General features: G+C 37.4%; 1 protein-coding gene across 6 annotated transcripts in view; it reads left to right on the top strand.

The window, feature by feature from the left end:
- The window catches only part of UBE3D (ubiquitin protein ligase E3D), a 178,386-nt gene that overhangs the window by 11,794 nt on the left and 153,918 nt on the right, over positions 1–12,674 (top strand). For all 6 annotated transcript variants that reach the window (XR_001888962.1, XM_017890978.1, XM_017890975.1 and 3 more), the window contains one exon: positions 9,299–9,530. Coding sequence is in view for 5 of the 6 variants with exons in the window: in XM_017890978.1 (XP_017746467.1) it covers positions 9,299–9,530 (232 nt within the window). In the remaining variant the exon portion in view is untranslated. The remainder of the gene's footprint in view (positions 1–9,298; positions 9,531–12,674) is intronic.

Below are 12,674 nucleotides of genomic sequence, written 5' to 3'. Positions count from 1 at the left end.
ATTGAGAGAGGAGAGCTTATCTCGGCCGAAAACCTGTGCTGATCACTGAAGCACCTCCCTCCTGAAAAGAAACATGGGACCTGTCACATGTTTCATCCAACACGATGCTGAGTGACATTTTCCACATTCAGTAATTTTTTCCACATAACAGAAGCTTTTGCACAAAAACTTTTTATTTGAACTATTTTTATCAGTGCCTGTCTAAAATCCATTTCCTATTTCTCCTGCTTATTAAAACAGAGCATACAGAGCACAAATTAACCTTTTCTTAATGATTAAGTTAATTTTATCATTTATTCTTGCCATGTGCTGCGATTGCCCTGTTGAGATGGGAAGGACTCTTTGCTGGTTTTCGTTGTTGTTGTTGTTGTTTTTGGCGTTTTTTTTTTTTTTTTTTTTTTTGCAGTCCCAAAGGCTTTTTAATTTCTTTTTTTTTTTTTTTTTTTTTTTGTCTTCTTTCTTCCTCATGTCAGCCTTCTTGTTTCTTGGGCACAAACCCTTCCCCCTAAAACTTCAGCCACGAGTCATTCATAGGCTGGAGAGACAGATTAAATCCTAATTATCGTTAATAATATTTAAAGAATTTAGAGTTTTTTATTAGATGGGTTTCCTGAGCCAGGTTCCTAAGACTTATAAGTAAGTGGATCCTTCCTATCTGAAACCTGCTTCTCTTCCGGTGTTCCTTATCTCAGTAATGCTGTACTTCTGCCTGTCCTCAAGGTAGAAACCTGGTGTAGACAGAAGTTCCTCCCTCTGGAGGCAGGGGAGTCCAAGCTTTCAGATTCCCCGAGCTATACTGGAAGATGAAGAACTGTCTTGGGCTACACATAAAATACACTAACATTAACAATAGCTGATGAGCTTTAAAGAAATTGCCAAAAAAATCTCATGTCTTAAGAAAGTTTACATATTTGTGTTGGGCCGCATTCAAAGCCTTTGGGCCATATGCTCTAACGTGGATCAGCTTGCTCTAAGGGGCTCCCCCCATAAATGGTCAATTGCCAAGTTCTTTTGTTACTTTCTTCATAGCATGTCTTACATAAATCCACTTTCCTCCACCCCAGTGCCTCTACCTTAGTTGAGGCCACTGTCTTCTCACCTAATTACACTTGTTGCACCAGCGCCTCATCCATTGAGCCTCCCGGTAGTTTTGTCCTCTCGTCTGATCTATTTTAGCACAACTAAGTAATTGTTCTCAAATGCATCAGGCTCTACTGGTCAGACCCCTCCATGACCCCCCATTTCTCCAGTATAAATTCCAGAAACATGCTACATTAGGACCTTTATGAGTTTACCTCTATTTACCTCTCCACCCTCACATTTTATATCTCTCCCAACCTATTCCCCTATTCCTCCTCCCCCCAAAAACATGCCATTATTGACTGGCGTTCTGTACGCAGCTCTGGTGATCAGTGTGCAGCCCCACAGTCTTTTCATGATTTTTTTCATCCTGGGGCCTTATGAAAGTGACTTCCTTTCCTGGAGGAATGCACCCCACACCCTGTCTTCCCCTGGTTGGCTCCTACCTGAACTTCAGAATTCAGTTGACAGGACAGGTACTGTTATGAGCCTTCTCTCAACCCTGGGTTGGTTTAGGTGCTCCTCTAAGGTTTATTTGCCTGTCTTCACAACTAAACTGTAGGCTTTCAGAGTGCAGATAATCTTGTCCCCTGTATCCTTTATCCCTACTCTTTTGAGAGTGCAGTACGGTGTAGTCCCTTCTAAGTCTGTCTAGCAGTACAGACTCAGAAGCCAGAGTAACTAGGTTTGCACCTGACATTTACTAGCTGTGTGACTCTGGGCAAGTTACTTAAGCAGTCTGTGCCTCAATTCTTTTATTGCAAAAATGTGGCTAACAGTAGGACCTATCTCATAGGGTTGCTAGGAGAATCAAGTGAGTTTAAGTGTTTATGACAGTGCCTGGCATGTGGCAACGTGGCAAGCATTCTGTATGTATTAGCTACTGCGATAATTACTGTTCTTATCATCATCATCATCATCCATGTCCGCAGCATCAGGCACTGTCCCTCGTAAATAGTGTGCTCTCAATCAATTTTTACTGGGTTGAATCGAATAAACGTTGACATGTTTGTTTTGGCCTTCTACCAACCTCTCTTGCTTGCTTCCAGATTTCTGGCAGTGTCCCCGGTAGATGAGATGGCACAGAGTTATTCTGGCATAAGTGAGAGGTTACAAATGGAGGATCCTCAGATTGACTGTCTTGAGTAAGAAATGAGGTGACTTTAAATTTGCAGAGGAGGGAACCTCATCTTTGCTTGGATTACTTAAGGGTTGAAGTTACTGCATGTACTTGGTGACAGACCCACTTTATCCTGAAAGGTTCAGGGGATCTCAGTTTACACTGTAGTTGAACCAAGAGTGTTTTCCTTCTCTCAGTCTATTTTAGGCTTTGGTTGAATTCTCAGATGAAGTTTCTGAAACATTCATTCCTAGACAACAATGGGGATTCCTAGAAGTTACAGTTGGAACATGTTAAATCAGTGTAACAGTATTTCTGGGTGCTGCTTGCAGTAAAGAATATGCTGGCTCATTATTGGCAGTTATTTGTATTTCATTGGAACAGGATGATAATATGAAAAATCTTGTATCTGTTGCCCCCATTTTTTCTGTTCAGGAACTGTGTCTTCTGTGTCAGTCCCTTTTACAGTGATGGAACTGAGAACTAAAAGGGCAGCACTCACTCTCCCTAACCTTGACCATCGTCTGGCCCTGGAGGCAGGAGCAGGAGAATGGGACCTGGGTTTGAAATCCAGCTTCATGACTTAGTAGCTGGGAAGTTGTGTTTGTACTACCTCAGGTTCTTCTAATACAGCCTTCTAATAAGGCCTATTTTCCAAACTTGTCAAGAGAGTTAAAGGATGTAACATATTTAATAGCTAATGCTCAGCAAGGTCTTTTAAATTGGTTTTATAGATTTCCTACACTCTTTTCCAAATTGTTCTTATTAGCAAACTAGCAAATTATCTAGTTTAGTGTTTCAAACCTTTTTGTTTCAAGACTGTGATTCGCATACTCTGCATGTGCCAAGGAAATGAATTCCCTTTCTCTTTTTCTCGCTGAGAAACAGTGGACTTGACTTAGCCTTTGCCTCATTTAAGCAAGTCTTACCCAAAAACCTTTTCATGTCACACCTGTGTGCCTGGCATATGCATGCCTCTTCCGTAATGCAGAGAAATCCTTAGTAAATGACTCAAGACTTTGCTTACCTTTAACTCTTAGGTAGCTTGCCCTTTGACTGAGTTGTATGGATAAAGATGCTTCCTTAAGTATCTGCACATAGATTTCATGTTGACCATTAATGTCAAACCCAGTGTTGTTCTTATTTCTCCCTCAGTTATCTGTTTTATGTGAGTGGTAAGGACAACTTTGTGCTCGTTAAATAGAAAACAAGACCAAAGGTTTTCAAAAGAGCATGTATGTGCCAAAAATCAAGTAATTGTAAACATATTTCCCAGGAAGGTACCTTGGAATATGTTGATTTATCTGTATTGGGAGCACCTCTATAGGAGCAGTGGAACAGAGTTAAGATCTGCTTACTGGCTAGTCTTATTATCTGGGAACATGTTACATTAATTTCCTGGGCTCCAGTTTCCTCACCTGTAAAATGAGGACGTTGGATTAGATAAACCTGTTAGAGTGCTATGAAACATGAAAATTCCCTGATCAATGAACCTTTGTATTTGCGGTTTCATGTACTTTGTGATTCATGATTATTTCGTAGTATGGGACTAATGCTTATTCTTTTTTTTTTTTTTTTTTAAATAAAAAAGGTTCTTGTCAACTTAATTGTACAAATAAGATGTAGAGGACAGTTTAAACAGTAAGACTCATTAATGGCTTTTAAATATTTACTAGCACCAGGGCACATGATACCTGCTAATTACAGCAGCGCCTAATTTTAAGGTCACTTGTTCTTAGCTATTTGTTGTGGTTATTCATAACCACATAATGCCTCATTTCTTTATAATTAAATTCTCCAATTTACATTTTACCAGATTAACAGTTTTTCTGTGAAATGTGTGTGAATGTATGTAATTTTTGATTATGCTCTTGTTAAGATTAACGGGCCAATATCCAGCAACAATAAAGAAATGTATTTTGTTGTGAATAGTTTCAGAAACAGCCAAATAGTCCTTGTGTTTGGAATTTATATATTCTAGAAATAAATTCATCTCATACATGAATGAAATCAGTTGGCCAAACTTTCAAACTCAAGCCTTTTGATTTTCAGATGATTTGAAACAGAGTGGCTCTCCTGAGGTCTCTGGATGTTTCGCCCTGTTCTCCCTGCACTGGCAGGGTAGTGCTAGGTGTCAGCCTAGATCTCATGAGGGCATTGACACCCTGGAGGGAAACCAGCAAGATGGGATCTTTGGAAACATGAGATGTCAGGATATCCAACCACTTGATTGAGCCACTTGGCAGACCAGCTACAATTGTAACCTGAAAATAACTACTCCCAAGAATATAGTCACGTTTCTACAAAGAGGTTAAAAAAGAGTACAGTCACCAACTGCACTATTGGTAACACTGTACAAACTTTTGGAATAAAATTATACTTTTATGGCTCTAATCATACTATGTATGTAATAGTATTAAAGTGCTAAGCTAGTTTTATAGGATTTGTGGCCTGCCAGTCTGAGAATGTCACCTGAGTTTATCTAATTCCAGCAGCCATATTTTGAGCTTTAGATAGTTGATGTTATTAATATTCTTAATGTCCGCTTGGTTATAATCCAATCTGTAAAAGCTGTTATTACCATTGTTATTATCACTGATTAATGTTTCATTTTAAAGCTAAGGAGCATAATTTTATTTTCTTATGTATGTTTCTTTATCTTCACATTCTTCATTTTTCTTTACCTCTATTAAAGTTAAGGGGCATACATTTTCTTGTGTATATGTTTAAGTATTAAACATCGATATCATTTGTATATTTTGTTTCCTAAAAGTCGAGGAGATCGAGACCATACTGGCTAACACGGTGAAACCCCGTCTCTACTAAAAAATACAAAAAACTAGCCGGGCGAGGTGGCGGGCGCCTGTAGTCCCAGCTACTCGGAGGCTGAGGCAGGAGAATGGCATAAATCCGGGAGGCAGAGCTTGCAGTGAGCTGAGAACCTGCCACTGCACTCCAGCCCGGGCGACAGAGCGAGACTCCGGCTCAAAAAAAAAAAAAAAAAAAAAAGTCTGTGCTCATGGTACCTTAAAAATAACTAGGAAATTTTAATTTATTGTGAAGTTGTGTTGCTATTCATTATAGAATCTTAAGCTGAGAGAAAATTCAGGAAATCATTTCACTGTTTTTTTGAGCTCCACCAGGATTCTACCTAAAACTAACCTTGAAAAGATGGTATCTATTTTATTTTGAAAGTTCTCTTGGGAAGTAGATCATATCAAAGTCTATTTTCAGGGTTTTAGATAAATATGCTTTCAGTAAAGCAGTGATTAAAATCTTTTGTTCTTAAATGTTTTATGTTTTCTTCAAAACATCAAAAAAATTTTTTCTGCTTTAAAAACTTTTATCTTTGCAATGAGTTACAGATTAGGCACTTTCTTGCTCCTGGTGTCTTATGTAGATGGTTATAGGATATATTTAGCTTTTATTCACATGATAATGTAGTCACATTAAGTTTAAAATATCATATTTTGTGTTAATGTGAGTTGTCTCCCAGATCTCTGTAAATCTTGGGGCAATTTTATTTCCCTGATCATGTAGGCGATTTTGCCATTGTTGTCTCTTGCACTGTATTGAGGGTTTGTTTATTGGCACTACATGCAATATGTCAGGAGACAAAAGATCTTAATGATGGAGAAAGTCCAGGAGCCTATTTAGGCCTAACTCCTTCCCACTCTAAACAGGCAATTTATTTGCCCTTTTCTTCTTCTGCTTCTTCTTGGTAAAATTCAAATCTGACCTGTTATTCCACTTAAAATTCTGTAATGCTTCCTACGCACCTGAGGTACCAAGTCCCTACCCCTTAGCGTGGCCTGCAACACCCCACACAGTTTGCCACCATCCTACCTGCCCAAGTCTCCTCTATGGTTGTTCTGCATTGCCAGGGCAGGGAATATATTCTAAGGAAAAAGTTTGGTTTTGGAGGCAGGAAGACCTGGACTAAGAACCTGCCATTACTGATCACCTCTGATTCTGTGAACTTATGCAGATTACTTAACATTTCTGAGCCTCACTTTCCTCCTCTGTATAGGAAAATGATATTTCTTGTCTCACAAAGTTGTTGCAAGCATTAAATGAAATAAGGTGTGTTTAGTGCCCACCAAGGGTCTTCTTAAGTTACCTAAACATGTGGACTCACAAGGCTACCACAGTCCACATTCTTTGCCAGCTTGCTAGCAGGGCAGCATCAAGAATTCCTCTCAGCAGGGGCTCTGCATGTTTGCACAAGTGACAGCTCACATACCTTTCTGGGGACTTGTCTGCCCACACGGCATAGTTCCAGGTACAAAGCATAAGCTCCACATCAGGGAGGAACGGGAGCTGCCCTGGCTCAGAAGAAGGCCTTCTGCCTTAAGCAGCCAGTATTTCTTGTAACAATTCTTGATATAGTTTGTAGGGTTCCCAAGAAGAGACTGCATTCAGGGAAGGCCAAAGTATCCTATCAGACATTTACAGCTCATTCATATTTCTTCCTGGTTCAGATACAGTTTACCAACCAAGGACCATTTTTACCGTAAGCAGTGTTGCCTAGCAATATAGTCGATGCCTAAGATCTTACCTGGTTTCCAGGGTAACAGAGCTAGGTGGCTAAACCAAAGGTCAGATTCTCAAGCAGCAAGGGAAAAGATTTGTTAACCCCTGAATTCCAGTGTGCAACAGATACGACCAGTGTGAAATGCTTCACACATTTTAGTTATCAAAATACACTAGTTCATTTCTTCAACAAATATTTAAGAGCTCATGCTATATGTTAGAAGCAACATAAGGCAGCAGAAATACAGTGTCAAAGTAAACATATATGGCATCTACCTTCATATTGTTTCTTCCGTGATGCCCTTAATTCCTTTCATTGCCTGGAGAACTACTATTTATCCTTCAAAGGCCAGCTCAGATATTACCTCTTCTCTGAAGTCTATGTACAGTCTATTCCCATAATGTTTTGTGTATATTGCCCTGAATTCATTGATTGGTCTTGGGGATCCATGAATCCCCTAAAGTAATATGCAGATTTTGTGTGCTTGTAGAAATGTATGTTTGAGGAAAGAGGCTAACACTTTTCTTAAATATTCAAAGGGATCTGTACTGCTCCCCCTGGCGCCACACACTCCCCCCCACTGCAAGAGTTTAGAACCATTACTCTGTTACGAGCATTTATAACATGTCCTTTTGTTATTTGTTTATAGGTCCATATTTCTTACTAGAACATGAGTACCTTAAGAGAGATGACTGTATGTGTTCATATTTTGTGCCAGTAGAATGCCTTATTCATGGTAGACTTGTAGGAAGTGTATGTTGAAAGAATCACTTCTCAGTATGCTTAACAGCCTCAGCACCTTGATGATACCAATGGTGCAGTGTATACTAATTTCAAAGGAAAAGTTCTTCCTTATGTTAAACTAAAATCAGCCTTTCTTGTTTCTAGCTTTGTCCTCTGCAGTTATAAATTGTGTACCCTCCTCTGAATTGTAATTGCCCTTTTATGTGACTCAGTTGATTGGGGAAATCAAAGGAAAATAGGGGGAATTGTTTAAAAAAAAAAAGTAGCATTCACATCTTAAATATTTTAACTTATAACATCTGAATGTACATTAATTTACTAGTGTTTGTGTTTTGTTAGAAGGAGGAACTTAGCAGATATCACCTTAACCAAGTTATCAAGATTAGCATCACTAAGTTGTGTTGATGTGATATACTCTCTGATATGATATGATGAGAAGGGTACGTTTCACTTCTGTGAGATTCTTTCCCCAAATCCATACCACCAGCCTAATCTTGAGACGATATTATACAAACTCAGATTGAAGAATATTCTGTAAAATACATGGATCTTTTCAAAAATCTCAAGTTTCTGAAAAATAAGGAAATATTGAGAAACTATTACAGACCAGACGAGACTAGGGAGACATGATGACTAAATGCAAAGTATTATCATGAATTAGATCTTGGGGGAAGAAAAGGATTTTAGTGGAAAAACAGGTGAAATTCTAAGTGTGTAGTTTTGACAAATCTACCATAGTATCATAAAATAGTAACTTTAAGGCCAGCTGGGTGAAGTGTATATGGGAACTAATATATTACCTTTGTAAGTTTTCTGTAAATCTGAAATTATTCCAAAATTAAAAGTTTATTAAAATATAGTAATAGAAATTATAGAAGAAAGTTGTTAGGTGATTTGACAGTTAAGACATGTAAACCAAAATAAAAGGCAGTAACATCAAAAAAATTTGTAACAGGTTAATAAACATAAGGCTAATAATCTTAATATATAACACATTATTACAAATTAATAAGAACATAGTAATACGGACCCTGGAAAATAGTCACTAATCACAATTCACAGAAGAAACACAGTGGTCTATAAGTGGAAAAACTAGATGAATCTCACCAGTAACTTAAGAGTTGCCAATTAAAGCAGCATTGAAGACACTTTCACGTATTACTAATGCAGAAATGATAGTATTCATTTATGAAAAGGGTGAGTGGAAGAATTATAGATTGGCACAGCCTTTCTGGAAAGAAATTCACCAAATAGGTGTTAGGTTTTAAAATATGCGTACAATTTGTGCTTATCATCTCACACTTATATAAGATTCTTTCCAAGGAAAATAGATATGTTCATAAATATTCTAACAGGAACATTCATCACAGAGTTATTGATAATGAAAAACTCAAAACCTAAATATCTAACGGTTGAGGGAATGATCTCAAAAGTTTTGATTATAGAATAGAATACTGTGGACTAATTAGGATTCATCTAAATAAAACAACAAAAGCAAGATATAGTATGTTTATTCACCATTCTCAAACTTTGTGTGATATGTACAGATATATCTTTTGAACGGATGGCAAAGAAATACACTGTCATGTTTAGTTACTTATCTCTGGGTAGTGAGATAAAAGGATGATTTTTCCTTGTTTATACCTCCTTGCATTTTCAAAATTAGTTGTAGTGAGTATATATTACTTTTATAATTGGGGAAAAATTAGCATTGCAAGCCTTGTGGTTAATGAGTTTCTTTCATCTTTTATGCTCATTTAATTAAGAGAATGTTAGTTCCATTTTGTTCTGTTAAAAATGATTTTTCCTCTTTCCACTAGGAAGCTCCTCAGGGTGCTCCCACTGCCGAGTGAGAACTGGGGAGCTATAGTTGGAGAATGGTGTTGTCATCCTGACCCCTTTGCTAATAAACCACTTCATCCGCAAGAGAATGACTGTTTTGTTGGAGACTCTTTCTTCTTGGTGAATTTAAGAACCAGTTTGTGGCAGCCAAGACCTGAACTATCCCCAGTGGAGATGTGCTGTGTTTCTTCTGACAACCGTTGTAAATTGGTAAAATATCGTTTCAAACTAAATGCTAATTTACAGGTTCTTAGATACTAGTTTCTTCAATCTTTTCCTAATTAAGGTTTTGTTACATTGACTGCTGTAAAGGCCAAAATTCATTATTTTCAACTGTCATCACTATCTCTGCTTTATCAAAACAGGAAGAGCATATGGCTTTAAACTAAAACAGCCACAGAGGCCTGGAAGAATAAGAAGAGGAAGACCTCTGCAGTCATAGAATTGGGAGTGCTACCATTTTACAAACAAAATGCCCTGCTTTCTTGTTCTTAGGACAATATTGCATAATTTGTGTGCATTTTATCCTAAATAGTCTGATTTAAGTTAAAAGTGTTCTGTTGCTCCAGGATATCTACTATACTATTAGGCTGAGGTATTTTACTGTTTCTGCCCACAGTCTAGACTTCTGCTGAAGTCATAAATGCAGATGTCATCAAGTAAAAAGAGGAATGGAGGAGCCCAGGAATGGAGATAAAGCTTGTGTTGCAGGGTCTGAATTGGTGCTTGACAGTGTGAGGTCAGGTGGTTCTTGCTGCGTAGGTTACTGTGGGAAGAAGGCAATTTTCTCTCACTGCAGAGAACAAGTGTTTTACTTTATTTTAAAAGAAAATCAATGGCATTGGCTTAGCCCTGTAAGAAATCATTCCACTGATGGCCAGTCAATACAGATGTTATTTAAAAAGTAAAGAAAATCATTGCCAGATAAGCATTTTAACATCTGATTATTGGTGGGAACAAAAACATTGTATTTTAAATTTCATTCAGAACTCATTTAATTTTTGTAATAAGAACTGAAACTGAGCAACTGCAGGAAATATGCAGTAGATGGGCAGCTCTTAGGTTGTAAATTAGTTTATAGAACTATTCTGAGGGAGATGAAGGAAAGTCGTCGAATGTGGACGTTAAGTTGTTGTCAAAGAAAATTATTTAAGTGCCTCATCTTACACTGTAAACTGAAATCCCTTAATCTAAATATGGTTCACTTTGGTGAAATGTGGTACTTTACATTTTATATTTTAAAAGGTAAATAGTAAGTTAATATACATTTGTTATATTTAATATGATTAAATTTGTATTTTAATCTAAATATATACTAATACTTTATGTGTTTTAAATTTCTTCTTTACGATTAAGCTATACATTTTAAAAATATTTGGAAGTTGTGAGCAGAAAGGTAGTACAGAAAGATTAAATGAGAGAAACCATGTTTCCCTTTTTAAATAAACTCAGCACTCTGTGCTGTAATATATTCTTCACATTTACATCTTTATCAGTTATGTGATGCAATTTACAAGAATTTCTCTTCATTGTAAACAGCTATCTTATCCATTAAAGAAAGACCCATCATATTTTTAGACATTACAGTTTTAGTATCAAGGAGACTGTGGGAAATTCTGTAGTATCATGACAAGCTGCTGTTGAAAAGATTTTCTTCAGGTTAGCCTAGATGAAAGTCCCTCTTTAATTGTATATTGTAGCAGTCCAAAGAGTGTGCCTGTGACCAAAATAGAAACGTAAATTTGGAGGGACTGCGTAAACAGTGCTCTCAAGGCTCCTGTGGGAACAAGGCTGTTCTGTGCTATTGAAAACCTATTTCTCCTATCACCCAGTCTAGCTATCTAGCAAGGTTTTGAAATGTCACATAGTAACAAAGCATCCTAATGGTATCTCTTGGGAAACATTTTTTTGGTGAGACAATATCAAAGGTCCTTAGAAATTGAGACAACACAAAGGGAAACTAAAAGGGAGGACGCAAGGCTAATCCACCTCTCTGAGCAGTCCTGCCCTGTCTCAGATATATTGACTTAATTAGTCCACAACAATGTCTGTCTTTGAGGTTTGCTCTGTAGAGTTCCCACACTGTTAGGCTGCTTCATTACACAACTTGCCTTATTGTTTCCTTCAAGGATAGGTGAAGAAAAATGCATTACAGAGATTCTCTTTAAACAAAATTTATGTGTTATAATATGTTTAATTAAAAAGATCTGCTTTTAAAACAGCACAAACGTGAAGCCCAACACTGTTTCTTTTCTTCCATAGCTTTTTAGAGTTTATAGTACTTTATTTGAGCCTTTGTCATTGCAGCAGTATCTACTTTTTTTTTTTTTAAAGATACCTGCTGAAGATTTCCCTGTTCATGTATTCATTTATCATCCCTCTTGTTCTATTTTGTGCCCACCCACATAATACAAATTTCGCATCTTGGGCTGGCCATGGTAGCTCATGCCTGTAATCCCAGCACTTTGCGAGGCTGAGGCGGGTGGATCACAGAGTCAGGAGATTGAGACCATCCTGGCCAACATGGTAAAACCCCATCTCTACTAAACTACAAAAAATTTAGCGAGGCATGGTGGCGGGGGTCTGTAGTCCCAGCTACTCAGGAGGCTGAGGCAGGAGAATCTCTTGAACCCGAGAGGCAGAGGTTGCAGTGAGCTGAGATTACACCACTGCAATCCAGCCTGGTAACAGAGCAAGACATCGTCTCAAAAAAAAAAAAAAAAAAAATTGTATCTTATAATAATGGGATGATAAAGATGGCATTTCTTCCTTTTATAAGATTCAAAATATTATTCAAGACTTCACTGTGTTTTTTAAAGAACAAATAAAATTGATCTTTGATTACATTAATATTACTGCTAGCAAGGATGAGTAACATCTTTATCTTTTTTTCTTTCTTGGAGTACTTAGTAATAATTAGTTGATTTTGGTAATTTGTTTTGTTAAATCCATAAGTGGGTCTTTTTTGTTTTCTTAGAAAAATGTGTTGTCAAACTCTGTAAGTATTCACAATTATAAAAAGAATGGTATTGTGAATTTCAATATGGATTCATCATACTAGTATGCTTCATCTGCTTTTTTTTTCCTGAAGTGCTTTAAAACAGTCTTGTCATTTTATCCCTATGTGTAAAATTAGGGATTTTAAAAATGTAGCCACACTGTCATCACACCTGATAAAATTAACAATTATTCCTTAATGATACAATACGAGGCCATATACAGATTTTATCAGTTAACTTAAAAGTATCTTTTAGTGGCCGGGCGCGGTGGCTCAAGCCTGTAATCCCAGCACTTTGGGAGGCCGAGACGGGCGGATCACGAGGTCAGGAGATCGAGACCATCCTGGCTAACACT

This window comes from Rhinopithecus bieti, unplaced genomic scaffold, assembly GCF_001698545.2.
Source record: "Rhinopithecus bieti isolate Rb0 unplaced genomic scaffold, ASM169854v2 scaffold_20651, whole genome shotgun sequence".
Lineage (NCBI taxonomy): Eukaryota > Metazoa > Chordata > Mammalia > Primates > Cercopithecidae > Rhinopithecus > Rhinopithecus bieti.
This window is presented reverse-complemented; position numbering and strand designations above follow the sequence as displayed.